At 56.7% G+C, this 27,552-nt stretch overlaps 1 protein-coding gene across 1 annotated transcript in view; it reads right to left on the minus strand.

Annotated features, from left to right (window-relative positions):
* Positions 1 to 1,985: 1,985 nt before the first annotated feature.
* KCNQ4 (potassium voltage-gated channel subfamily Q member 4) overlaps positions 1,986 to 27,552 on the minus strand; it is a 52,826-nt gene continuing 27,259 nt past the window's right edge. Inside the window, 13 exon segments of the mRNA XM_032301863.1 lie at positions 1,986 to 4,156; positions 4,733 to 4,862; positions 7,095 to 7,226; positions 9,720 to 9,819; positions 10,812 to 11,032; positions 17,812 to 17,973; positions 19,566 to 19,654; positions 22,562 to 22,657; positions 22,823 to 22,933; positions 23,342 to 23,467; positions 24,003 to 24,178; positions 24,407 to 24,533; positions 25,208 to 25,298. Of these exon segments, the coding sequence (XP_032157754.1) occupies positions 3,944 to 4,156; positions 4,733 to 4,862; positions 7,095 to 7,226; positions 9,720 to 9,819; positions 10,812 to 11,032; positions 17,812 to 17,973; positions 19,566 to 19,654; positions 22,562 to 22,657; positions 22,823 to 22,933; positions 23,342 to 23,467; positions 24,003 to 24,178; positions 24,407 to 24,533; positions 25,208 to 25,298 (1,774 nt within the window). The 3' untranslated portion in view covers positions 1,986 to 3,943.

The following is a 27,552-nucleotide window of genomic DNA, read 5'->3' on the forward strand; positions in this document are numbered from 1 at the left end:
CTGGTCCTCTCCACCAAAGGAGACTCGGGGTGCTGCGGCACAGTAAGGACGGGGAGGACAATGTCTAGAGCCCAGGGATCCTTCGGGTCCCCTCTTAGTGCTTCCTAGACAGTAGTAGAAGTTAGCGAAAAGCTTTGGCACCCCAAAGGATCATGAAAGACTCAGACCCTCCAGGATAGATTATTTGGGTCACCTCACCATGTCAAGAACCCCAACTGGCTGATGTACTGTCTAACGGCAGTTATAGATAAGAGAATTACGAAGACACACACACACACACACACACATTCACCCAATTAGCAAAATATTTATTTTTTGTATATATACACTTACTCGACTAACAAATACCTATCTATCAACGATGGCACTGGGACCAGTTACCAGAAGGAGGAGTCCTCTACTTACGCATATTTTCTTCCTTGCTTGGTGTGTGTGTGTGTGTGTGTGTGTGTGTGTGTGTGTGTGTGTTGTATATTAAGCAATTGGCTTCCTCCTCGCTCCTCCTCCCCTACTATTTTATATAAAGATTGTAAGTGATTGCAAACTTTACAGTTTACTGTTTAGTTGTCGGTGGGCTTGTGACTGAATGAAAGTAATTAACATCATCCACATATGGATTCAGTGGCGAACTTCTGGAGATGGATACATCTGTTAGACGGTGGGCCTCTGTGCTTCTCCTGTTTGCGGGGAGAGGGTTCATGTCTTCATTTGTATGCAGGGTAGGTTCATCTGATTGGGTGGAAGCTACTCTTGTCATATGGAGGTTCAACTCTGTGTGGAACGATGTGTATGGATACTGAGGGCCCAGAGGGGTGGACTGCGCCAGTTACGAAGCTACTGTCTTAGTGTTCCAAACACAGCCTCTATACTCTGTGGTCCTGGGGCTGGGACTCTGCAAACCACATTACCTTGGTCAGTTGACCTTGACAATAAGGGGCATTAGGGAAAGGTTGGGAGGCAGGAGGAGTGGAGACTTCCTCCTTCCTTTGCTTGTAAGCTTATCAGTGCAGCCTAATGCCAACGGTTGATGCCAGCCTCCAGATGTTTTCCTGCACTCCCAAACAAGCTTCACTGTATCCCGTAAGAGGTACGAGAACCAGCCAAACAGAATCCCTCTTCAGATTCTCGAGCCCCAGCACTACAGGACTCCTGTGGGTTCTGCTAACCCCAAGTTCTCCCCTTTATTCCTGCAGCCCTAGGGGCACCTGTTTCCTGCAAGGATCTCCTCTCATTTATCCTAGTGTTCCTTTTGCTTTTTTTTTTTTTTTAATTTATTTATTTGACAGAAAGGGAGCGATCACAAGCAGGCAGAGAATCAGGCAGAGAGAGAGGGGGCAGCAGCCTACCTGCTGAGCAGAGAGCCAGATTCGGGGCTTGCCCCAGGACCCTGAGATCATAACCTAAGCTGAAGGCAGAGGCTTAACCTACTGAGCCACCCAGGCGCCCCCTTTTGCTCTTTGAGCATCCCCCTACAGCAGTGCAATCCAGCCCCTTTTGTAAATTCTTTTTGTTGAAAACCTTGCCTAGTTTCTGTTTTCCTAAGTGGACCCTGACTGACACTAACTATTAGCAAACCGGTACTCACTTTTCACTGGGGCCCTAAGCCAAGAAAAAGTAAATGTGTAAGCGCCAGGGGTCACCATGAGAGTTCAGCCTGCGTGAGAGGGAGGCTGAGACAGAAGGCAGATCCCTGACATGTTACGTACCTAGCTCTGACTGTGCCGGAAACCATTCTACCCTCCCGACAGTTTAGTTATCCGGGCTAACAAGTTCCATTTTCTTTTCTTTTTTCTTTTTTCTCTTCTTCTCTCCTCTTCTCTTCTTTTTTCTTTTCCTTCCTTCCTTGTTTTTCTTTCCTTAAGCTATACTTGGTTAGGTTTTTGTTGTTCAGGACCAAAGAGTGCTGACTAATCCGAATTTCTTCATCCCCACCCCCAGACCACGTACCCCACCCCACCGCCACTGAACAGCCAAAAGCAACCACCTCCTACTGAAAACTTTAATGAAACCAATAAGTTAATAAGTTAACAAAGTGAGGTACTTGCATATCCGAGAACTGGGTTGGTGGGGGGACCTTGATTGTGGAAGGAGGGAGGGCTTCATCCCAAATCTCCTTTGGTCATAGGGTAATCCCATTCTTCTGACCCTCTCCACAGCTCTGTCTCTGAGGGGTTAGAGGGTGGCTCTCTGGGGACAGTGCAGTGCAGGTGAGGAGAGCCAGGACAGGCTCCATCCAGGGCATGACAGTCACATGCAGAGGAGACATTGGGGCAGAGGCTGGGCACCATGGGGCTGCACGAGATCCAGCCCCAGCCCTGGCGCTGGTGCATGCAGGTCCCCAGTCATGAGATGCAGACTGCTGGGTCGGAGCCCCTCCTCGTTCCCTGGTGCCCCACGGAGGGTCACCATCAGTCTGCTACCCATCCCCCTCCTGCTCCCTGCATTGGCTTCGCAATAGAGGGATAGAGGGGCCGGGATACCAAAGAGGTGCTGGGGGCCTGGCATTGGGGGGGCGTATGCCAGAATGGGGGGCTGCCAACTGAAATGAAGAGGGAGGTGCAGAAGGAGGGGACACAGTGCCTATGGGTGCCAGGTGTACAGCTGGGGCCCAACAGATTGGAGCAGCTAGATACATTATTATTCTCTCCGGGAGTGAGAGTACTAGGAAAGGGGTAGGTCTAGTGGAAGCAAGCCTCGTAACCATCCTGGGGAAGGGCCTGGGGTTTTTCCAGTGCTGTCCAAGCCCCAGGGGCTTAGGCCTGAGTTGTGCTGTAGGGATGCCAGGGAGGGTCCTTGTGGGGCAGCAGAAGCAGCAGTGTAGGCTCCTGGACCAGTGAGAAGTAGAGGTTCTTGAGAAAGGGGAGCAGGTGAAACTCGGAGGTAAGGCCTAGAGAGGCCAGGGGCCACTTCAGAGCTCCCTGTCCTACTCAGATTGAGTGGCAGGCTTCCTCTTAGTGGACGTCACCCTGCAGGGCCAGTCCATCAGCATCAGCTGCAGAACCCTAAGGAAGGCTGACCGGCTGTGTGCACACATCTCCAGGTGTGTGAGAGACTGTGTGTGTCTGTGCGCGTGAGAGGCTTTCTGCATGTTGGGGGAAACTTTGTGTGACCATGGGAGCACTGTCCGTGGGAGATTTGGAGGCAAATATAGAAACTTGTGCTGTAAGGTGTCTGGAGGGCCAAGGAGGGGAGTGGACATCCAGCAGGAAGAAGGAGCCCCTGGGAGGGGATACCTGCCAATGGGTAGGGGAGGCAAGGGAGAAACAGGCCCCATGCTGGGTGAGGAGCGGGTGATAAGCCAAAGAACAGGGATGGGGCGCATGGCCAAGCAGCCTGAGACCAGCTATTGCTGGGGGCCCATCTCCCAATGAGGGAGGGGCAGAAGGACCCCATAGGGGTCCCCCAAATTGCATATTTAACATAGTTTGCATATATGGTGTCCAGCTGCCTTGTGGCAGGGTCCTATGCTTGTGGGTACCTAGGGGCACCTTGGGCCCACCCCAGAGTGGGGTGGGGACTTGGCGGGAGGGTTTCCCTGCTCTGTCCAAAGGGCGGGCCAGAGACCTCACCTTGCATAGCTGGAAGCTGGGTCAGGGCCCAGGACCCCAGCGCCCCACTCCCACTCCCGGGTCAGTGCCCCTGCCAGGCAAGCCATGTCAAGGCTTGATGAAACGGGCAGGGCACTGGGGGGCCCAGAAGCCGCGGGGCAGCCGCTGCTGCTGCCCTCCGTGTGGCCTGGCATCTCACGCTCCTGAGATGGGGCGGGTCGCTGGCACCCCCATGGCGAATATCTCACCCACCCAGGCAGCTCAATACTGCGTGTGGCCTCTCTCCCCGCAAGGGAGCAAGTTCAAGTAAGAGAGGAGTCCGGAGGCCTCAGAGGGCGGGTCCGACCGCCAGGCCCAGGGGCTGGCCGTGTGCTGCCCCGCCCCTGAGAAGCCCCTCAGTCCATGTTGGTGCTGACCGAGCGGGAGATGCTGAGCGTCTGTGCGGAGACGGAGATGTCCTCGTGGTCCACAGGACTATGGTAGTCGGAGGTGATGTCGGGGTCGAAGAGCGGCACTTGCACGGTGCCCAGGCTGGCCGAGGTGCCCGAGCGCAGGCAGCGCGAGTAGAAGCCCAACAGCAGGTCCAGCTTGTGTTCGATGGACTGCACCTGGGGACAAGGTGCGGCTGGGGGCGGGCCTTGGGGCTGGGGCGGAGCTTGGGGAGGGGTGCAGTCAGGAGGCGGGGCTTGGCCGGGGAGGGATGCTTCTGGGAGACGCGGCTCCTCCCATGGGAGGGGCGACAGAAAAGGCGGAGTTGGCCGGAGGGCGGGACGAAGGTGGGAAGCTGGGGGTTCATTCCCGGAGGGAAATCTAGTTGTGATTGATTGGAATAGTCCGGGAGCTACAGACAGACAACTGAGGCGGGGTTACATGGCAGTACAAGAAATTTAGACGGGCTTATCTGAGACCATAGCCACCTGGAGACGGGGCTTGTCAGGAGAGGGTGGGTTTATCGGGGTCGTCTAGCAGAAATGGGCGGGCTTCCTGGGAGGCGGGGCTATCTGTGGGGCGGGGACCCGTGGGGCCGGGGACGCGTGAACCCTGCTCAGGCCTCCCAGGCTGGTGGCCTGGGCTGCAGCTCCGAGAAGTGCACCCTCCCCTTGTGCTGGTCCCCGTGGCCTTCAGGGAGCTTCTTGGTCGACGACCAGCTCCATCATACAAGCGAAACTCCACCCCATACTCACCTGCTTCTCCACCTTGACCACGCGTCCCATCATACTGATCTCATCCACCGCCTCCGTGTCAGAGGGCCCCTTGTCTCCCTTCTCTCGGGCCTTCCGGTCCCCGGGCCCCCGCCCCACAATCTGGTCCACCCTGTGGAAGAAAGTAACCGTCAAAGGGCTCAGACACACGCCAACCGTCCCTCCCTCAAGAACTCTAGGTTGCCTACTAAACGGGGAGATGCAGCCGGCAGGGTAGGAGGACAGATGTGAAACGGTGGCCTGGGAAAAAAGAGACCCAAACGGGAATGTAAGTTATAAGGTGGACAAGACTGGAGCTGGTCCAACCTTATCTTTCTGCTCTCCTTTACAGCGTGATTCTTGAAAGTATTATCTCCGCCCGCTGTCCCATTTCTCTCCTCCCTTTCTCTCTTAAACCTACACCAGTCAGGCTTTCATTCCCACCATCTCACCAGAACTACTGTTGTCAAGATCCCAAATGACCTCTGTATTGCTAAATTCCATGGTCAACTCTCAGGCTTCATTATACTTGACCTTTTAGCAGCACTCCAGCCCTCGGCACCAGGGGGACCATCTGGTCACCCTTCTTCCCGCATATCCTTCATGTGGGGTCGTAAACACCACCTTCTCCCAGTTCTCCTCCTACCTCACGGACTTCTCCTTCTCCCTCTACTTTGCTGATTCTCCTTTACCTCCACGAAACACTGCAGGACCCAAGGCTCACTCCTAGGACCTCGTTTCTCTCTCCACTCTCACAAGGTGATGTCTTCAGTTCCAGATTTGCAATTCCTCTGTGCCCTGTTGACACAAATCTGTATTTCCAGCTGACAGCTCTCCTCTAAAGACCACACTGCACAGTCTAAATGCCCCAACAACACTCCCGTGGATGTCCAATTGGCTTCATAACCCAACACCTCCCAGCTCACCTGAGCCAAACCTGCTGCCTTTGTTGGCTTCTCTGTGTCAACAAATGGCAAGATTTTCCTGTTGTTTCCTGTTGCTCGAGCCATAACCCTTGGCTTCAGCCTTAACTCTCTTTTCTTCTCTTATACCTAATCAGAAAAGCCTACCAGCTCTACCTTTAAAATCTATCTGGAGTCTGCATACTTCTCCCACCCCCTCCACTGCTGCCCCCTTGGTCCAAGTCCCCATCATCTCTTGCCTGCACGTCTGATGCGGTCTCCTGTCTGGTCGCCCTGCTTCTACCCTCGCTTCCGTATAGGTCATCCTCAGCACAACACCTTGGGTGCTCCTTTAAAAATACGCTCAGATCTTGTCCGTCCTTTGCTCCAGCCTCTCCAAGGCTTGCAGCTCCCCCTAGGTGAATGCCAGCGTGTGTCCTGTGGCCCACGGGGCCTTATACAGCCCAAGGGCCATTCATCTTCTGACCTTGCCTACTGCTCTTAGGCCACAACAGACACACTGGGCTCCTTGGTGCTCCTTAAACAACACCCTAGGACACCTGCCTAAGCCTTTGCTCTTGCTGTTGCCTCTGAAAACTCTTTACTTAAACAGTCACAGAGCTGTTGCCCCACCTTTCTTTTTTTTCCCTCAAATGTCACCTTCTTACCTATTTAAAATCATAAACCCCAACACCTTTACCCTTATGTTTCTCCTTAGGCTTGATCACCATCTGACACGGTCTAGTTTCATTTATTTATCATCTGTTCTCTTCCACTAGAATAAAAGCGCCATGAGGGCCAGGACTCTTGCTTTCCACCAGAGCCCCACTGTCTGGCAAGTAACAAAAGCCCCAAGATTATTAAGAGATCAAGTGAATGAATGGCAGTGAGAATGCTGGCTACAGGAGAAGGGCAAGGTGTAGGTGATTACGGTCTTGGTGCAAGAATTCTTCTTACATGCTGGGTGGAGAGAAGAGGTGGGGGAGGGTTCCACAGGCAAGAGGGGGGCAGCATTGAGGACAATTTGCCTATCCCCTTGGGAGATGGGAGATCTCCCAATAATTTTAATAATCTCCCAATTATTTTACTCCTCCTATTATCCTATTTGGAGATGGGAGACCTGCCAATAATTTTAATAATCTCCCAATTATTTTACTCCTCCTATTATTTCAGGACCAGGAAACAGCCATCTAAAGACATCCCCCCGAGGAGTGCAGGTTGGTAGGGATCGCACAGAGGACGTGAGGCTGGGTCCTTCTCGCTCAAGACAGGTGCGGGGTCAGTCCTCAGTGGCTTGCGCAAGCCAGAAGCCTTGCCCAGGCCAGAAACTCCAGCTCCCGCGGAGGCCTCTAGGGGGCGCCCGCGGCTCTGCTCGGGCGCGGGCGGGAGTGGGGTGGGGGGCCACTCAGCTCGCAGTCCTTGCTTTGCAGCGAGGGCCATGGTCTCACTGCGAGCGCACCCACCGAGCCTGCAGGCTCTTGATCCGGCCCAGCATATCCAGGTGCCCCGCCGAGTACTGCTCGATGACGTCCTTCACGTCGTATGGTCGCAGCGTCTCCTTGAATTTCCTTTTGGCCACCAGGAATTTCAGGATCCTGTCGGGAGAGGCGGTCTCAGCGGGAAGGGTTTCTTTTCCAGCCCGCTTCCCATCCCTTTGCTAACCTTTTGCTCAGCATTAGGGCACCTTCTGCTTGGGTCACTGGAAACAGCCTCTGCTGGGTCTCCCAGCCTCCCACCATGTTCCCACCATGTTCCATTCCCAAACCCTTTGATGTCTCTTTGTTTTTGTTTTGTTATTGTTGTTGTTTTTAAAATGTGGTTTTATCTGCAGTAGCATTAGCCTGGGAGGCCTGGGGCTGGGCCTGGTTTCTCCCTGCTAGCTGGGACACAGGGCAGGCCTCTGTGAACCCTGGTGATCAAGACAGCTTGATTCTGTCATTTTTTGCATTTTTGCATTCACTGCATAAATGCTTGTTAGCGCCACTGTGCTAGACCTGGGCACCCAAAGAGGCATGAGACCCAATCCCTGATCTCAGGAGCCCTGTTCTGGCGTGGGAGACAGGACACACAATTATGGGGTGACGAGGGCCATGTCAAGGAATGGAGACAGTGGTCTGGGATGATGAGAAAGGGGCTCTCAGCTGGGGAGGTCAGAGGGCAAGTCTGGAGAGTGGTACATTCCAGTCCCAAAGGCAAGGGGGGCGGGGATGAAAAGAGGCTTTCTGGACACAGACAGACATGGAGGCATGAGAGTGAGATTCCGTTCCAAGTTGCCGGGCCAGAATGTGCAGTCGAGGGATTGAGCCACCAGGGGAGGTAGGGCAGTATATAAGAAGAGAAAGAGATTGACCTTGGAAAGGCCACTGGTGGGCAGGCGGAGGAGGCACTCGGAAGAGCCCCGAATCTCTGACAGAGATTAGTTAGTGGGCGGCAGGGGTGGTGGGGAAGGGTTTCCTCTGCATTAGCATGATGACTCTGCCTGCCTGCATGGGCAATGCTCAGAGGCCAGAGTCTTGGGCAGGAAAACCAGACCCAGGGGCAGGGCCTGATCTGGGGATGGGCAGCTGGGAGCAATTCAAGACTAAAAGGGACTTCCAGGGTTCTGAGTCTGGGTCCAGAATAATTCCCATGGCTTAGGCAATGGGGTGGGTGGTGGTGCCACAGGCTGAAGTGGGAACAGGGGAGGAAGAGCAGGTCTGGGGCATGCTGGGGGTAAAGGGTCCATGGGGCGGCCAAGGAGACCTGACCTGGGCCATGTGGCGGCTCAGGCGATGTGTTCCAGAAGCTGGTCGCTTGGAGGAGAGAGACAACATGTGTAAAAAGGGGGTGGGGAGAGGCCTCAAACTCTCCGGGGAGCAGAGAGGGGCCCAGCTGACTCTGATCTTACAAGGAACACAAAACAAAGAGGCTTGTGGGTAGATGCATCAGACAGAGAGGAGAGGAGGCGAGCCTGGAAGGCCTCGGGTTACCCCGAGGTTTCTGTAGCTAGAGCTGCAGGCCAGAGACAGAGTCTAGGCCAAGAATCCACGCCAATAAGCTTGGGGGCCAGAGCCATGGCCAAAGGGCTCAGGAGACTCTGGCCCACTCTTGTCAAGGCAGGGAGACAGCCAGTAGAGCCAGCAGGATGGGACTTGCAAACTCATTTGACCAAGACCCACCATAAGAAATACATTTTACGGGGCACCTGGGTGGCTCAGTCCGTTAAGCACCCGACTCTTGATTTTGGCTCAGGTCATGATCTCATGGATCGTGGGATCCAGCCCCACAGTCTTTGGACTCCACACACTCAGTGTTTGCTTGGGATTCTCTCTCTCCCTCTCCCTCAGCCCCTCCCCCTGCTTGTGCTCGCTCTCTTTCTCTCTCTCTCTCTCTCTCTCTCTCTCTCTCTCAAATAAACAAATCTTAAAAAAAAAAATACATTTCACATCAGAGACCAGTACACACACACACACACACACACAACTGAAACGTAGGTTTCATCAACATTATTTGCCCTTCCTATGAGGGAGTGCGCTCTGCTATTTTCTTTTCTATTCCTTCTTCTTGTTGTTAAATGCTGACCGTGGCCCACTACATTGATTTCACTAAGTTGATTTCAAACTGTTGTGACCTGTGGTTTGAAAAGCACCGCTCTAGAGGAAGTCCTGAGGGAGACAGACAAGCTGAGGTCAAGACACCCAAGGAGAGAGAGAAGCTTGGAGACACAGAAGCAAAAGGAGGATGAAACCGAGACACAGAGTTGGAGGGAAAGAGCACACAGGACAGACGCAGGGAGAGGCAGGCGCCCAGCTAGTGGGGAGGAGGGGAGAGATGCAGAGAGGACACTGGGGGTGGAGGAGAGGGACTGTGGTGGGCAGCCCTCCAGACGTGAAGAGGATGAGCAAACCCTGCTGGGAGCCATATGCCACCTCCCACCCCACCCACACTCCAGGGTCCCCGCCAGCCAGCTCAGCCAAGGGTGCCAGGCGGGCAGCAGCTGGCCTGCCTGGGAGCTAGGCCAGGCCTAGCCAGCAGGGCAGCCCCAGATGGGGAGCAGCAATGGGTGGCAGACGAACTGTTGGGGGGGGCACCTCAGGCCTCAGACTCACCTGACGGAGCGGATGACTGTCTTCACAGCGGGCATGACGTCATCCACTGTGAGCTCACACTGGTAGCTTTTCTCTTCTGCCACTTCCTCCGAGGGGCCCTCTGGAAAGTCAGGGGGCCCAGGTAGTGGCAGCAGAACGAGCCACTCCCAACCCCCCCCCCCCACCTGCCAAACCACCCTTAGAGATACCGATCCAGAGACAGATGCTCAGAAAGGGTCCAGAACCTTCCTGGGGGCACAAAGTAGACCAGGCTCCTGCCTCCCTGGCTGCCTTTACCCAGGGTGGAAAATCCTGGTTTCCTGCACACTCATCTGCCCTCTGGCCAGTCAGGCTAAGAATCTGCCTGGTGGCCAGGTAAGTGGGAGTGCATCTTTGGGGCGCATCTGATTTGGCCTGCAGCAAATTACACAAAGTACACAGCCCTGGAGGAAGCCCCACAGGTCCCACCAGGACAGTGAGCCTCCAAGAAAAGGGACCTGAGGCCTCTACACATAATCACACACACAGTCTTATCCTCCAGCTGAGAGGGAAGGAAGATCCAGGGGCTGGCTCCCATGCCCAACTCTGATGCTGGGAAAGGCCCTGGGAGCACATCCTTCTGTCTCCGGGGGAGAGAAATGCTTCTCCCAGGCTGGCGCACTGCACGGAGAGGGGATGCTGTCCTTGAGGAAAGAGAGGGTGGAAGACCAGGCAGCTTCTGGGGTAGGGAAGAGGAGGCCCTGGGCACCAGCCATGCCCAGACTCCCATAGGCCAACACCTCGCAAAGACTGGTCTATGGGATTCTGTAACCTTCCAATAAATGGCAAAGCCAGGATTCAACCCCACCAGCCTGGCTCCAAAGCCTGCACTCTCACCCGCTACCGAGTGCCACCCTCTGCATTCTCATTTGATTCTTGAACAGTCTGGAGCCCAGCAAAGCAGGTGTTGTGATGCCCAATTCACAGACCAGGAGATGAGTCCCCAAGGTGGTCCATCAGATAGAGAGCTGGGACTAGACCCATCTTTCTACCAGTAGCCCAGACTCTGTCCCTGCCCCACACCCCCCACTTCACAACAGGTAGGTCCTGGGCCCCAGGCCCCCAGGGGCTCACCCTCAGCAGAGGTGCGGGGTTTGAGTCTCAGGGAGGCCCGGAAGCGGGTGCGATCATTGAAGCTCCAGCTCTTCTGTACCTTGGTGGGGCTGGAGGCCTCGCCCACCTGCTCGCTGCTTGGGGAGGTGGGCATCGGCGGAGGGGCCAGGTGCTGCTTGGAGGGGCCTGTCCGTCGCTGGGAGCTGCCCATGCGGATGCGGTCCTTGATGCCCATCCGGCTGCTGGCAGGGCACGTCGGGTGGGGGAGAGAGCCAAGTCAGCGGGAGCTGGGGACAGGTGTGCGTGGGGACATAGCTGGCTTAGGACTTGGGGTAGCTACTGGGTTTTGATTCTCCACCAAGTGGAGACTTCCTGGAATGGAACAAGGGTGTGGCGAGGGGGACCATGACCCCTACGGGAAGCTGATGCCAGGTCAGTCTGAGCAGATTCCCTCCCTACCCCCATCTCCCACCCCTCATCGCACAGACAGATAAGGGGTGCACAAGAGACAGATGTCAGAGCGGAAGGAGCGAGAGAGACCCAAGAAGGGAGTCAGAGACAGACAGGAGGATGGGAGAGCTGGGCCTGGCTCAGGTGGGTGGGTGGAAGTGGCCACCCCTTTGGGCACATACAGGCTGCCGAGGGATGGAGAGGCTCACCTGGCCACGCACACTGAGAATGGCCTCCAGGTACACAGAGGCAGGCTGTGCGGAGTTGATGGTATGTGTGTGTGTGTGTGTGTGTGTGCCTGCACACATGTGACAGTGTAAGTACCCAGGTCCCAATGTGTCTATATGTTTCAGTGTATATTTTCCTCCTTTCCTGCTGGAGCTCTTTGGTCCCACATTGGTCGGTCAGGCCCGGTCTTTAGGACCTGGTCCAGTTTTGCAGCATAAACAGGGCCGCCGGGGGTGCAACGTGCTTGCTGCAGAGGGCCTTGCCCTTGTGGGTCTACCTGCTCGGCCCACATATATGCCCCAGACATGTCTGGTGCCCGCCCTCCCAGTGAACGTCTTAACCCGTTCTTCTGTGGTCTCCCCTGCCTGAGTTCAACCTACCTGGACAGATGCTGACCCTCCCAGCTCCTCAACCCCCACTGTCTAACAAACCCCCATTTCGGCATCACCTACACATGTCTGTGTGCGCAGGAACACACATGTGTGTGTCTGTGGGTGTGCTCAGATTTCCTTTCTCACACCCCGACTTCCCACCATGTCTCCAAACCTTGGGGAGGCCCCAGGTTCCCCAGGACAGGCCCTAGTTAGCCAATACCTGGTAGAGTAACTCTGTGTCCAAGGGTTTCAAGGACCATCTTCTCACTGAGTAGGACCTATGCAAATGTCCCCCATCCCATGCCCTGGGGTGTCACCACTGCCTCCCTGCTGTGGCTTACAGACAGGCTGGGACCATTCCGCCCCAAATGTCCAAGGGTCCTGGCTCAGGAGAGCACCAGCCAGCCAGTCTTAGAGGAGGCCTGAGATGAGGCACAGATTGGGGGAGGAGACTGTGTCACCTACTGTCAGGGACTTTCAGGTCAAGAGTTGACCAGAGGACAGATTCTGGTTTCAGGACTGGGTGGGAGCTAGGGTTCCCCATGCCCTGGGCATGGGGTACAGGGTACAGAGCCAAGGTGCTGAGGAAGATCTCGAAACCAGGGGCACCTTCGGGAAGGCAGCCAGGATGTAGGGCCATCCTTAGAAGTAGGGGCCTCTGCCCTTCTAGAAGGGAGAGGTTATAGGTCATGGATTGGGGCCCTGAGGATATCAGAAGGGAAGGACTAGGCAGCCCCCACAATCCAGCATGCTGTTTGCTGGCCCAGAATCCCCTCAACACATCCCAGAGATTCCAACCAAAGTTTGAGGTTGGCTCTCCCAAACTTTCCTCTGCAGAGCCATTCCTTCGGGCTCTCCTCATGCTGGCAAGCACCCCCCACCCGCCTGGCCCGTGCAACCCCTCTCTCTGTCCTCCATTCCTCCGAGAGGGAGAGCAAGAGGGGGGTGGAAAAGGCCCTGACACATAGACAAGGGCCTGGCCCTCCAGATCTCTGCGCCCAGCACATCACTCCAAAGACATTCTGGGGGAAGGGGGTGACCTTCCTGTCATGAGAAGTGTGTAAGCAAGACTAAGCTTGCTCTCAGCAGGACTTAGGGAAGGAGGGGTCTGGAGGTTTGCACTAGAGGCCTTGAAAGGTCCCTTTCCAGCTCTGATTCTGTGATGGTTGAAGGAGCTTCCAGCCTGGTTTGTGGAGTTCTGTAACTTTCCAGCCAGCCAGAGGCCCTGGGCTCCTCTTCAATGTGAAAAGGCACTGTTTTCCCAGGAGTGACCCTGGATTCTAGCTCCTTGGGCAAGGCCCAGGAAATGGTTCACGCCAGCCTCTCTGGAGCCTAAAAGCTCAAACAAAATGGAAAGAAACCGGGCACGCAGTGGACGTCGGAAGAGCTCCTTCCCGTCCCAGGCTCTGCAGCGCACGCACGGTCCTATCTGACCAGCCTTGGCCCTTGCAGCTCTCTCTCGGCGGCTTTGTGGACTCCACATTTACCATCCCTAGTTTGCAGCCTGGGAAGGAGAGAAAGTGACCTGCCCAAAGTCCCAGAGCCACTCTGGATCCAGCAAGGATCAGCACCCAGCTTTTTCTGACTTTAGACACTGTTCTTTCTCCTGAACTAGCGATCAGCGTCTAGGGTAGTGGTTCTCCATGCACGGCAATTTTGCTCATAGGGAGCTTGTGGCAATGTCTGGAAATATTTTTGGTTGTCACATTGGAGGGTGGGCCAAGGCTAGGGAAGCTGCTAAACGATGCTAAATAATGCATGTGACAGCCCCTCCCCAATCCCAACCAATGAAGAGTTCTCCAAAACCGGACTTCCTTGGGGCTGAGATTGAGAAACGGGTCTAAGGGATTGTTCGTGCCTGGGACACAGATGGGCTAGGCTTAGCTGAGGCTACTCTGTGACAGAGGGTAAGCTCTGGACACAAGCTGCCCTCTAACTGCCCTACTCGGTCAAGCCCTGTGCTCACATCCACAAGAAATGACTTTAAGGATTCCATCTGCTATCAAAGGCCAAGTGCATGGGGAGACGAGGCAGCCTACCCCTTCCGATGCTGTGTACAGCCCCTCTCTTCAGGACTGTGGATGCAGTCTCATCACTGGCCCTTCTGCCCCTGCCTTGCCCTTCCTGCCCATCAAGCCCACACAGCTCAAATCATCTTGCAAAGGGGCAGGTCTAACCCAGAGACTCTTGGCTTAACCCTTCAGGTGTGACCCCATTTCCTTCAGCCCAGGTTTCCAAACTATTTTTTTAAAATAAGACCTTGATTGTTCAGCATACCGCACTGAACAAGGCCGACCATTTACACAGCACCCCCTACGAGCCAGGCGCCTTTTGAGCTAAGCAGACGCCATTACCATCCATGTGTTACATCTGAGGAAACGGAGGACCCTGGCGCTTAGGGTGGCTAGCAAACAGTGGCCAGGTTGTTTCCAGAACACTAGCTCCTAAGAAGCACTGCCTCTTGGATGAGCCTCCAAGAGCTCTGTCACCCATGTACTTATGGGCCCCTCAACCCACAAGGCTCTAAAAGCATTTTTGGGCAACCCAAGACTCAAGGAGCCCAGACTGCCAGGCAGGGCCTAGAGGCTGGCACTCACATGAGGCTTTGGGGTTCTTCGGGAACCCCAGCTCTGCCCCCAACTTCACTCTTGACCCCACACTCTCTGATCTGCCCATGCTGGGCTGCCTGCTCCTTTCCCGTGGCTGTGCCCTCTCTTGCCTCCTCACCGTGATGCACCGTGATGCATGCTGCTTCCTTGGCCTGGGATGCCCTTCCTCACGTCCACTCCTTTTCGGGCCTCTTCTAGGTGAAGGGCCTGACCCTGGCTCCGTAACCCCTCTGCCTCCCCCCTTCACTGCAGTCATCACACTGAACAGCACTCGCTCTTGGCAAGTCACCAGGCGCCATCTTTTTCATTCCTCCCAGTGTCCCTAGCACTGGGCCTGGAACGTGGTGGCGATGCAGCTATCTGAGCTGGGCTCTACAGTTAGCGAAAGAGGGCCAATCCCAGCTCCTTCAGGCATCAGCTAGGTCCCTGGTTGGAGGAGGAGGGGATAGTGGGAAGCCAGGAAGCTAAGCCCAAGACTGGGCAAAAGTCAGAGTGGGAAGGACCCTCAGAGAGCCTCTAGTTCAATCTGCCCATTCCACAGATGGGAAAATGAGGTCCAGAGAAGGGAAGCATCGCGACCCAGATCACACAGCAGGTCAGCGGCAGAGCCAGAACTCATCCCAAGTCTCCTACAGATGTCCCTCCTGGCAGAGCGGGCACCAGGCCCATGCCTCCCGACCTGGCAGGGGCATCCCCAGGAAGGTATGAGGCTCGTCAGGGCCCCAAGGCAGACGGCAGGCGGCAGGCACATGCACCTTGTCCTTGGCCTATCCTGTCCCCCTCTCCAGCCCCCAAACTGGGTGGGGCAAGGAGGAGTGGGGACAGGAGGAGCAGGCGAGGGGGTACCTCGGTCTCCAGCTGGCGTGGATCCGAAAGAAACTCCGTTTATTACTAAACATCTGGCTGGAAGTTGAGAACAAGACACAAACAGAGGTTAGTGGGAAGGGGGCAGGCGGGCAGAGCGTGGGGAGCTGCCAGGATGGGGCTGGCTTCCTGCGGCTGCTGGGAGAGAAGAACCCCTACCCAAATCACCCTCCAGCCCACATCCCCAGAAGTCAGACCTTCTCAAGATTTGCATTAGGATCTTCAGGGCAGCACGTTAAAGATGCAGAGTTCTGTGCCTCTCCTCCAGAGAGTCTCATTCTGTGGGCTTGGGGAGAGGTCCAGGTATCTGCATTTTGGAACGAACACCCCGCAGATGCTGATGCACGAAGTCAGTGGACCAAGCCTTGAGAAACATCATCTTAGCGCCTCGTGGAATAACCCCAAAGAGGGGCAGTGCCGGCCTTGGCAATGCCATCCCCCAGGAAGTCCTGCTGCTCGTAGTCCCGGGAGCGCGCTCAGCCTGGGTCCATCCGCGCGCACCACAAATGGTGTAGCCAACCAGGGGAAGTGTGTATGTGTTCGTGGGTGTGGATCTGCGGGGGGAGTCCTGTTCGGAGCCCCCACCCCATAGGACCCAGAGAGCCGAGAGTAAGGATATGGCCATTTGGCCTGAGCCTGGTAACTAGTGTCCTAGAAGTCACAGCTCCAACTCCTGGGGTGCCTGGGAAGAAGGGACACTTCACCACCATCACCATGAGCCCCGGCCACACAGACACTGCAGGGCAGACGGACACAAGGGTGGGGGTTAGTGAATGCCAAGCCCTTGGCAGTCATCTGGTCCTAGGCTTTGGGGACCCACTGCCCCGGAGCAGTTATGGATAGGAAATGGGCTGGGCTCCAGGTTTGTCTCGTTTTTCAGTACCTTCCTATCCAGGCCAGGTGAGACCAGAGCAGACCGGAATCTCCAGAGAGCATGGGCCCAGGCCCTGGGCAAGGTTGCTCAAATAAAAGCTGTGGCTGGGGGTGGGGGAGGATTTTTGGAGGGAGGAGGGTGTAACACTGAAGGGCCTGCAGGCAGGGACAGAGAATCCAACCCCGGGGCCATACCATGGACTCTCTTCCAGGAAGTTCCCAGCCTGGCCTGGCCAATCATGCTTCCCCTCCTCCAGCCCCTCACCTGGAGGGACCACCCTGTCTCCCTGCTTCTGTTCAGCTCCTGGCTGGAGATGCCCTCACCAAGCACAGGGAAGAAATGCTGTTCCCAGCATCCTCTGCACCAACCCCTCACCACCGCACCCCCCTCCACTCCATTCCCCAGGCCTTTGCAGCCTGGAGAACCCAGAGCCCCTGATCAGCCTAAATACTGCTGATATTCTGCCTAGGACCCAGAGGCCCAGAGGGACTCCGTAACTTTCTCAAGGACACACAGCCTCAGGTGTCAGAGGCCTGCTTTCACCACACTGCCTCCTTCCCACTGCAGCGTGGCTGGCCTCTCCTCCCCTCCCCTGTTCTGGGCCCAGGGCTCGGAATTGCACCTGAGGCTTAAGGCCCAGATGTCTACCTGGCTGCTCAGGGATGATGTGTGAAGATGAGAAAAACAAAGAGATGGAGAGGGGGCAAGGGAGGAATGAGGGGGAACTGAGTCCTTGACCTCAAAGCTCTACCTTTATAGAAACAGCCCTCTTCCCATACTGTGAGTCAGTGAGCTTCCCTTTTCCAAAAATGCCTGAAATTCCACTACTTTGAACATTTATGTAGGGGTAACCATTGTTCTTTCTTCTTCTTTCAAGATGCAAGAGCTCCAGGAGAGACAGGTCAAGGGGAAAAAGACTGTTAGGAGCAGCAAAATGTCCCTCAGTAAGGAAGAAAGGCATTGTGGGAGAATCCCAAGAGGACCCTCTGGGATTAGCCAAGCTGTGGACAAGGATTACACAAGACAAGAGCATTAGTCATTGGCTGAGTTTATGTAGGTCCTACAGCGGTTCTTAGTCACAGAGCTCTCTCTCCAGCTGGCGTCTCATTCCCAGGAGGCAAGTTCAGTGGCGAGCCCCTTCTAGAGGAACATGCTGGGGGAGGGGGTTCCCGGCCCTCACGCCCCAGAATGGTGCCCACGATTACCTGAGCCGTAAGCACCTGTGGCCAGCGGCCTCCTCCTCTCTCCAGCTGCCCGGGAGGGATGGGGGTGCAGGGATGGGAGAGTGAGGGGATGTGGAAACAGAGAAAGAAAGAGGACAAATGGAATGAATGGAGGAGGTGCCGGGAAGGGACGGTGCGGATATCTCCCCCACTCAGACCCTTAGCGCCCCAGGTGGCAAGCAGGTGAGTCCAGCCTGGCCTCTCCAGGAAGGCTCTCAGTCTGTACCTCTCAGGCCATCCAACGACAACTGCCCAGGCCTCATGACAACGCCTGGGAGTCCACAGAACAGGCCCAGACACCCACATGGTGGCTGCACGCAGGTCTGAGAGAGGGTGAGACAAAGAATGGAAGAGGAGAAGGAGAAGCAAGAGGAGGTGGTGGCCCCAGGGGGCCCCTACCTTTCCCCAGGGCAGAAGGAGGCGCTGCCTGGCCGGTGGCAGGTGGCAACGGGCGGGTAACGGGAGGGCGCTCCATCAGGTACCGGCACCCGCCGCACCTCCAGGGGCCGTAGGCCCCCGTTGCGGGCCCGTTGCACGTGCTCAAACAAGAGGGCCAGCTCTCTGCAGGAGAGGGCGCCATCAGCGGCAGGCAGGGCCCTGGCACCGCCTGCTCACCTGGTGGGCATGGAGCTCTGGTGCTCAGATCCTGCCAGGCTCTGCCTCTAGAGGTGCTCAGCAGACACCCGAAGCCAAGAACCAGCAGGGTGGGGGGTGTGGGAGACTAACCTTCCTCCCTCTCTTTCTGCACTCAGTTCCTGGGAAATCCTCAGGACTGCTGAGTACAGTTGTGCAGGTTGGACACAAGTTGAGGGCATCAGAAGGCGGCAAGTGGGAGCTTGAATTTAACCTACTCTCTGCTCGTCAAGTGGAGTGCCTAGACATGGAGCTGTCCCTCCCTGGGGGCCAGCAGCCATCCTGAAATCCTCCCCCTCCAGACCTGACTGGATTTTAGGAGGGAAACCAAGGTGCAGGAGAGAGATTTGATAGGGTAGCTAGGCCAGCTTCCCACTCTTCTAGCACCCATTCCTGCCACTGGGTTCTTGGGAGACTAGACTTGGGGCTCAGCTTCTTACTCTTCAGGCCACTTCCTGTTTCCGTAACCGAAGGACTCTATCTTCCCTCTGTCTCCCACTATATGCACAAGGAAGCTGAGCTCCAAGGAGCTGAAGGCCCATGGGCCTAGAATCTCTAAACCAAGCTCTGTCCCTCTTACCAGAGGATCCAATATGACCCCCAATCTTCCCTCACCCTCACATGCACCAGCCCCTGCCCCAGTCCCCAACGCCTGGCCTTGAGTCCTTAGAGCTACCCCCAAGCCACCGCCACCGGAAAGGGAGGCTCCTTCCAAACCAACCACCACGCCTATCTCTGAGGTGGGGGCTTTTGGGAGGGAGCCGGGAGGGGGAGCTAGGTGGAAGGAAGAGCAGGATCACACAACTGCTCTTGGAGATCTAACGAGGGAAAAGGCCCCCAGGGAAGCTCTGAGCACAGCAGCCCAGCCCAGCCCCGCCTCGGGCTTGGTTCCCTGCCTGCCCGTGGTTCCGAGCCATGCTCTGCGGTCTTCATCCCTGCCCAAGGGCCTGGCCAGGCACCTGACCACACGGACCTTGGTGATGGTTATTAGTTAACTTCTGCATGCAGCCACCCCCAGGAGTACCCTGACCCAGACCTGAGTGAGAGGGATGAACCCGCTTCCGGGCCCTAAGGCCCAGAAAAGTAGGGGCCTATTCACACACCAGGGTGCTGGGCTGGGCCCCTGCCCCCAACTCTGGCGTGCACATTCTTGCCCATACCGTGTGTTCTCTCCTGAGCCACAGTATGCCAGGCCGGCAGGGGCTAACGCGACCCTCGGCTCAGAAAGAGGGGAGACAAGCTGACAGCCACCCTACAGGGTGGCACCGCGGGCTAGCATGCAGACTGCCAGCGCTCCAGAGCCCGGGGTGCAGCTGGTTGGGGGGAAGGCAGGGCTCCACCCCGCACCAGCATCCACGACCTTCCTGGGGCAGAGCGGACGGGGGAGAAGACGCTCTGGGCTGTGCATTACACAGGATTTGCTGAAATGTCCCCCCTCTCCCACCCTCCAGGGCCAAGTCCCAGCCCCTTGTCCTCCAGGGGACTGCCCCCCACCCATGTCCCCCCGCAGCAGGGCCTACCTGAAGGATGGGAGGATACTGTCATAGTAGTACCAGGTGGCCGTCAGGTAGGCCCGGCTCGTGTCGGTGGAGTACAAACGCCACGCAGCCTGTCGCATGAGGGAAGGTGGGGACAAGGCATCAGCGAAGGCTCTCTGCCCTCAGAGGAACCAGTCCTTGGGTCAGCGGAAGGAGACCCGGAGCCAGAGGCCAGTTCCAATTCCATCGCCGCGGGCAGGGCCAGACAGAAACAGAGGCCTCGAGAGAAAGGACTTCCTCAAGGTAGCAAGCGGGTCGGCGTCGGAGCCAGGGGTCTAAGGTAAGAGCCGGGCTCTGTCATCAGGCAGGCGTGGCTTCCGGTCCCAGCTTTTCCTTTATTAGCGGAGGCACATGCAATAAAGCTGCAGAGCCCCTCTGGCCTCATCTGTGAACTGGGTACAGTGCTACTTACCTACCAGCCTGATGTGATGGTGCAAAGGGCAAATGTCTGTTAAGTGCCAAGCACGGTGCCTGGCCCACAGAAAGCGCCATATACTGGGCTCCCCTGTTCAACACTCCTGTCATCTGCAGTGCCACAGCTAGGAAGGAGCTACTCATCGTGTGTCTGAGCAGTGTCCTTCTCTGCCGCTAGACTCTAAGCTGTGTCTTGGTCACCACTGTGCCCTTTGGTGCGTGGTAGGAGCTCTGCAAAGGTATGCGGAATAAATACTTCACTGAGTGCATTCTTTCCACTATGAATAAACCCACCTCATCATTCCCAGCTGCCTGTCACTGCCCACAGGGCTGAAGAGGGCAGGGAAGAGCATCAGCTGCCAACCCCTCAGCATCCGGGGAAATCCGGCATCTTGCAGGATTTCCTCTGCAGCAGGAGAGATGAGGGGGGGACCAGAGGAAGGACTGTCCCTCTCCCTCCAGGTAAGAAGACGAACCAAGGAGGGACTCTGAGTGCAGTGATTAGGGAGGGCAGGGAGGCATGGACAAAGCCTAACTGAACCCTGGAGGCCCCCCTTCTTTGGGTTCCTCTTGTCCTTAAGGATGACCCACTGCTGACCTCACCGGCCAGGCACCCTCCTAGGACAGGAATATTTTTACTTCCTGCTTGCCTAGTCCCCTGGCTTGAGCTGGGGAGCAGCTGCCAGAGCTGTCTCATTAATTATGGGCACCACAATACCAGCTGTCTCATGGCATGGACAGTGCCAGCCGCCTGGCCCTACAATGCCCCCTTGGAAGGCCAGCTCCCAGAGGACGACGGCCATTGTGCCTCAAGGGACGCTGAGAAGGAAAGGCTGGGCTAGTGGCTGGAGATAGCAGGGATGGGGAGGAGATTCCAGCCTGGGGAGGAGAGATAAGGGGAGGGGGGCTGAGTCAGACGTGGATCAGGGTTTGAGAGAGGGGGGGCATGCTGGGAGCAGGCCAAGGTGGGATATGCCAGTGTTCCCTGAACTACTTCCCCTAGGGGCTGCTCTCACACACACTGTGACTAGAGAGAAGCCAGGGCTGAGTCACAGAGGCCCCCCAAATTGGAGCCCTTGCCTCCCTCCCACCCCATGCCTTATCAAAAGGTCTCAGAGCCGTGGGGGAAACTGAGACCACACATGCCTGGTTTTCTGGTTTTCTTCCCACCCTTCTATTCGCTCCTCTGTCTCCTTGACTGGCTCAGCTCGGAGTGCCCAGTCACTGAATGCTGAGGTTCCTAAAAGCTCAGTCCTGGACCATCTTCCCTCCTCCGTCTTTGCTCTCCATACTGGGCGAGCTCATCCGTGCCCTGGGCTTCATGGCTGTCCAGGTGCAATGGCTCCCACACAGTCCCCTCCTCTTAGCTGCAGACCCGTATGTGCAGCTGCCTCCACACCACTGCTGCTCAGAGGCTGAGGCCAAGCACGCTCTCTGTGCTCCTGCTGAACTCACATTCCTCATGCCCCAAATCTGGTCTCCCTCCAGTGGGGAGGGCCATCAATCATGCAGTTGGGCAAGCCAGAGACCTGGGAAGTCACCCGCCATGCACCTCCCTCACCCTCTCCCTCACTCCTGATGCCACGGATTTCTCCTCCTAAAAATACAGAATCTGCCCACTTCTTCCCATCTCAACTGTTGCTGATGCCAGTCCAGCACCCCACCTTGCCCAGACGGTTTCCAGGGCCTCATAACATCTCCCACACACACTGGGAGCACTCTCCAATCCATTCAGCTCTTTTCAAAACACAAATCTGATCATGTCATCCATTCCACCTACTTTATACCTGTCAGTGGTTCCTCACTGCTCTTAGGAAAAGTGTTAAACTCCTCTGTGTGGCTCCTCAGGTCTAGGCCTCGCCCACTGACCCAACCCTTTCCACTATATACACTTTGAACTTTCTGTTCCAGTCTCACTAGCTGCCTTCCAGTTCACCAAACACACCAAGCTCCCTTCTACCACAGGGCCTTTGCACATACTATTCCCTTACTTTGAATGCTCCCCCACCCACCTTCACCTCTTCACGTAGTTGACTCCTACCAGTCTTCCAGCTCTCAACTGATGCATCAATTTCTCAGGGTCATCATCCCAGAGTTCCCTCTCAAGGTCAGATCAGACCAGCACCCCATTAAATGCTCTCCAGGGAACTATTCTTTCTTTCAAGGTGTTTGTCTCAGTTTATAGTTACCACCTTGATTTGTGTGAGTGTTTGGGGAATGCATTGGTGTTGGGAGCAGTGCAGGCTTACTGATGACTGCACAGCCTTTGGCTGGCAGGACAAGAGGCCCCAGGCCCCACTCCACTGCCGGCCACGTTGAGCTGGGGCTGGAGCAGGACAGTGGGAGCAGTTCTCATGAGGCCTGAACTGGGCATGTGGCACAAGGGAAGCTTCTGACAGTCCCACTTAGCATCTGTAGCCCTCACTTGGCATGTGACCCCAGAGAAGTCACATCTGCTCTCAGAGCTTCAAAGTGGAGTCACAATTGTGAAACTGGGACACCTGGGTCAGCAGAGAGGAGATGACACACCAGTTCATTCCAGGGGCTTCCCAGGCATCTCGTACCTGGATGAGGTTGGCTGCAGGCATCCTCCTCTTCTCAAAGTGCTTCTGACGGTGCTGCTCCTGCACCTTCAGGGCAAAGCCAGAGCCCAGGATGCCCTAGGGGAAGAGGCATGGTTGGGAGAAGGGGGCAGAGGGGGACAACCCAAGGAGAAGGTCTCCATCCCAGCCCCTCTGAGCTCTCCCCGCCCCATCCATGCAGCAGGCTCTGCCCCCAGATCCCTCTCCCCCAGGCTGGGAGATCCTAAGTGCAGGGGGACTCACAGCAGGCAAGGCAAAGAAGGAGATGCCTAGTAAGGCGAAGCCGGCAGCCAGGACCCTGCCCAGCCATGTGTGCGGTGTCTTGTCACCATAGCCAATGGTCGTCAGTGTGATCTGGGGACATGAAGAGTTTACAGACTCCTCAGGGCTGGTCTCAGGAGCCACCCACAAGAGCTTGTTGGGGCATGGGAAGGAAGAAGCCTGATCATGAGGAGGTGCCTTACGGTCATCCACAGGGGCTGGTTAGGGGATAGATGAACTGTTCCCTTCTCTGCTTGTGGTCCATCGAGTTCCCTTCCCTGCCCTTTGCTGGTCAGGGTGAAGGTTGCAGGGGCTTGGTATAGGGAACTAGATGGACCACAAGCAGATCTCCTGGGGCAGGTTGGAGGCTAACACAGGGGCTGGTCACAGGGGGTCCCGGCCCTAGCTGAGAGGCTCGCTCAACCCTGAGTCAGAGTGACAGTGGTCACACAGGGGAGGGTCTCAGGAAGAAGGGCAGCCCTTGCACAGACCCACACGCACCGTCCCCCACCAGAGCGAGTCGGCGTAGGAGGAGAAGTCGGAGTTGGCGTCCTTCTCGGCCAGATAGACCAGGAAGGAGGCGAAGATGAGCACCAGGAACCCGATGTACCAGGCGGTGATCAGCTCCTGCGAGGGCAGCAAGGGTGGCAACGTTAGGAGGGCTGAGGGGGAGGGGCCTGGGAAAGTGAGTCACGCTGTGGCCACCTGGCACAGGTGGGCAGGTGAGAGGTTCCCAGAATGACCTGAGAGGGGTGTTCTGGAATGGGGGACAAAGGTTCCCCACCTCTTGGAGTGTGGCTCTGCCCGCTTTCCTTTCCCAGCTCCTCCCTTCTAGGAGACCGTCCTCAGCCTTCCCGGCTTCCCGAAGGGGGCGAAGCCCTCCCAAAACTCAGGGTACACCCCCTTGACCTTCCAGATTCCACATTCAGACCTCAGTCCCCAGACCCACCGCACCCCCAATGCTCCAACCCCCCCCACACACCCCGCCCTAGCTCCCCACTCTGTTGTGTGCCCTGACCCCCAAACCCAGAAGCTTCCAAGTGGCTCCCTCAAGCCCTGACCCCGGACCCAGCCCAGGAGTGACCTCAGAGATGCGCCCTGTGACAGGGGGCCCCTACCAGGTCCCCAGCCTCCCCTGCCCTGCCCCTTCCCCGCTGCACACCTTGCTGTGCGCGTAGACCACGGAGCCCAGCAGCTTCCAGGTGCCGCCTCGGCGGTCCATGCGGACCATGCGCAGGATCTGCAGGAAGCGCATGCTCCGCAGAGCGGACGTGGCAAAGATGTTGCCCTGCGTGCCCGCAGCGATGACAGCCACCGAGGCCACAAACACGATGAAGTCTGCAGGGGTGGGAGAGGGGGAGGTCACAGCCCTGCCGGGGAGCCAAGCCACCCCAGGGTCAGGCTCCCAAGTGGGGGTGGGGGATCTGGGGCCGGGGTGGGGGGTGTTGGCGGTGATCGGGAGGGTCCGTGGAATCTGCCAGCAGCCAGGGTCTGGGTCAGGTTGTCAACCCTAGGGTTTGGGGTCAGAGGTCAAGCACGTGGGGTTGGGGGAGCAGGTCTTGTCACCGATGACACAGAAGGGTTTTCTGGCAAAGCGGAAGCGGCCCTGCCATCCTCGGTAGCGGCAGCAGCATCCCGCGGACCAGACGCGGATGATGTACTCCAGGCCAAACACCACGATCATCACGAATTCCTGTGGGACCAGGGACCTGAGTTCTGGTCCCCTCTCCCTAGGAGCAAGGGCCCAGGTCCCACAGTACTGGCCCAGCTCAGAGCCCTTGGGTGAGGGGGCCCAGGATATCCTTAGACCACCCCTCCTGGACGTTCCTACACCTGGCTGGACCTGAGGAGAATTCCAGAAAGCACATGGCCCCTTCCTCAGGCTTTCAGCCCAAGCCTGTCTTGCACTTCCTGTGCACCAGCTGTGTGGGGTTTTCTGCTCTTGGCCCCGCCCTCCCCCTCCCAGCTATCCCAGACTCTGTAACTCAGTAACCCTGACTGGGTGACCTAAGGGGTGACTCTGTGTCAGCTGTCCACTTCCAAGGTGCTTCTGTTTAGGGTTGGGAGGGGGGGAAATCACACCAAGAGTTGAGTTAGCAGTTTGGGTCCTGAGAAGGAGTGGGACTTACTCACCTCTGCTCAGGGCCCAACAGCAGCCCTGGCCTAGTGGCAGTAGGTCCCTCAACATTGGCTGGAAAGCAGGACATGAAGTCCAGAAAGTGGGCAGCCACCAGCTCAGAGAAGATAGCACAGCGCCACAGGCAAGCCACTCTGTGAGCCACAGTATAAGAAGCCTCTCTCCCCCCACCCTGAGCCCCAAGGGGCTGCCTTACACAGCCTCGCTCTAACCTGGCCTCTGGCACTCACCAAGATGAGGAGACATTCGTTGGCAAGTTCCTGGTGCTCCTGAATAGTGGACAGCACGGACAGCACCAGGCAGCTGAAGACCAGCAAAAATCTGCAACAGCAGCAAGGGAGAGGGTTAGACTGCTGCACGGACAGGACAGTCAAGGGTTGGGGAAGGGGCTGCGGAGTCGCGGGAGGCGAAAAGTATGATTTGGGAAGAATTAGCTGGAAAGCAGAATCAGAGTCAGAGCTCCCTGGAGTTGTGGTTCTGTGCCAGATGCCAGCGAGAGAAGTTCCTAGGCTGTGGGCTACAGAGCTCACAGACACCGACCACCCTCTCAGTTGCCCTCGCTGCTGGCTGCCGCTCAGAGAAGGGGCCGCTCAGCGGTGGGTGACCGATCTGTCCGGGCTGGTGGTGGAAAGAGACTGGCTCAGGGTCCCATGGTCAGGAGGTGCCCGTGGGCTCAGCCACTCACAAGGGGTGGCCCCAGGCCCTGGCTCAGTTTGAAGACTGCCTGAAGAAAAGTAGCCCAGAGGTCAGCTGAGGGGCCAGGGAAGGTCAGCGGGCGAGGGAGGGGTCCCTGCTTCCCATGAACGCCAAGGTGGCTGGAACATCGCTTCATTTGCAGAAAGGGGACAACTGCTTCTGCCTTCGTGGGCTCTTAAGGAATTAAAGAAGGAGACAACTCTGAAAGGAAAGGGGACTAGGGAGGACAGGGAAGAGGGGAAGGATGCAGAGGGGGATGGGGTATGATGAGGGGAATCAGGCCTCAGGGCCTGCGGCTCCCCTGAGGGCAGAGAGAAGTCCAGAAGGAGATGTTTAGAAATGGGGAGAACTTCATAACCCAGCTCATCCAACACTTCCTTCAAGCCCAGATGCACACATAAGGAAACTGAGGCCCAGAGAGGGTAAGGGACTCACCCAAGGTCTTTCAGTATGTCCAGGACAGAGATGAGGTTACAGCCCCCGGGGGGCTGGGAAGAGGTGGAAAGGGCATGAGGAGAGAGGCTGGCAGCCTTGGACAGAGTATGAATGCGCAAGGCAGGCCAGGCTGAGGGGCACCGGCTGCAGATGCAGAGAAAGAAACCGAGTCGTACTTGCGGAAGTGCTCCTCTGTGAGAGACGGAAGTGCCCGACCGCACGTGCCCTTTGGAAGACACTCTGGAGGGAATGAGTTGCTCTGGAAACACATCCCTTGTGAGCTGACCCACAGCCTTCCCCAGATGTTCCCAGAGTCGCCCCACCTGGGACTGCTGACACGGCATTCTGCCCAAAACACCCGCTTCGGGGCCTGCGGAGACTGTGCTCACCCTCTGCCTGTGGGCAGGACCCCCCGCACCCCTGTTCCCTCTGCAGAACGCCCCTTCCCAGGGCTTGCCTGCATGTATGTGGCCCAAGTCCCTGTCCACGCGGCTTACTTGGTGCTCCCGTTTCACGGCGGCAGGGGCACAGGCTCAGGGTCAGAGAGGCTTGGGTTCCAATCCTGGCCCAGCCTGTACAGTCACCTACCTCCTCTGAGCCCGCCTGCACATCTGTCCAGTGGGAGCCGATGGGAAGACAGACATGGGAAGGACTTCCACCCCTCCTTGCACAGCGGCTCCCAGGCTGCTCGGAGGGCAGGCTTAGCGCTGCAAGCCAGCACATGCCCCTGGGAAGAGGAGGTAGGTAGCCGATGCTGATGCCAGTAAAGGGTTTTGAATGAATGAGCGAGGAGGAGGCCTCCTTGGCCAGTTCCAGGCAAGAGCTGAGTCAGCAAAGACAGAAGGCACAGGCAGAGCAGGGGGAGAGCTCCAGCTCCTCACGTTCAATAATTAACCACAAAAATGCAGCAGCCACATCCGCCAGGGAGGGGGACTGCCCCTGACCCCGAGGCTCAGGAACTGAGGCCTCCCCACTGAGGTCGTCTTCATCCAGCCCCCTCCCCTGGGAAGAGCTGTCGCCAAATCTTGATGGACCCTCACCCCAGCCCAGATGGAAGGAAATCCTTCCATCCCACTGCTCAGCTGACCTCACGTCCTCAGGTTAGTGGGCCACACTAAGGGCTTCCTGCTGGGGCTTCCAGAAATTTATTTTTCTCAACACTGTTCTTTCCATGTCAATAGTTAGTTACACATCTATAAAATGGACACATCACAATGGGTTAAATGAAAAAAGCAGATTTTCAAATCTGAAGGACAATGGGATCCTTATTTTTAAAATACAGATTTTTTTTTTTTAGATCTTATTTATTTATTTGAGAGAGAGAGAGAGAGAGCACAGAGGCAGAGAGAGAAGCACACTCAGACTCCCTGCTGAGCAGTGAGCCCAATGTGGGACTTGATCCCAGGACCCCGGGATCATGATTTCAACTAAAGGCAGACACTTA

This window comes from Mustela erminea, chromosome 10 (genome assembly GCF_009829155.1).
Source record: "Mustela erminea isolate mMusErm1 chromosome 10, mMusErm1.Pri, whole genome shotgun sequence".
In the NCBI taxonomy this organism is placed as follows: domain Eukaryota; kingdom Metazoa; phylum Chordata; class Mammalia; order Carnivora; family Mustelidae; genus Mustela; species Mustela erminea.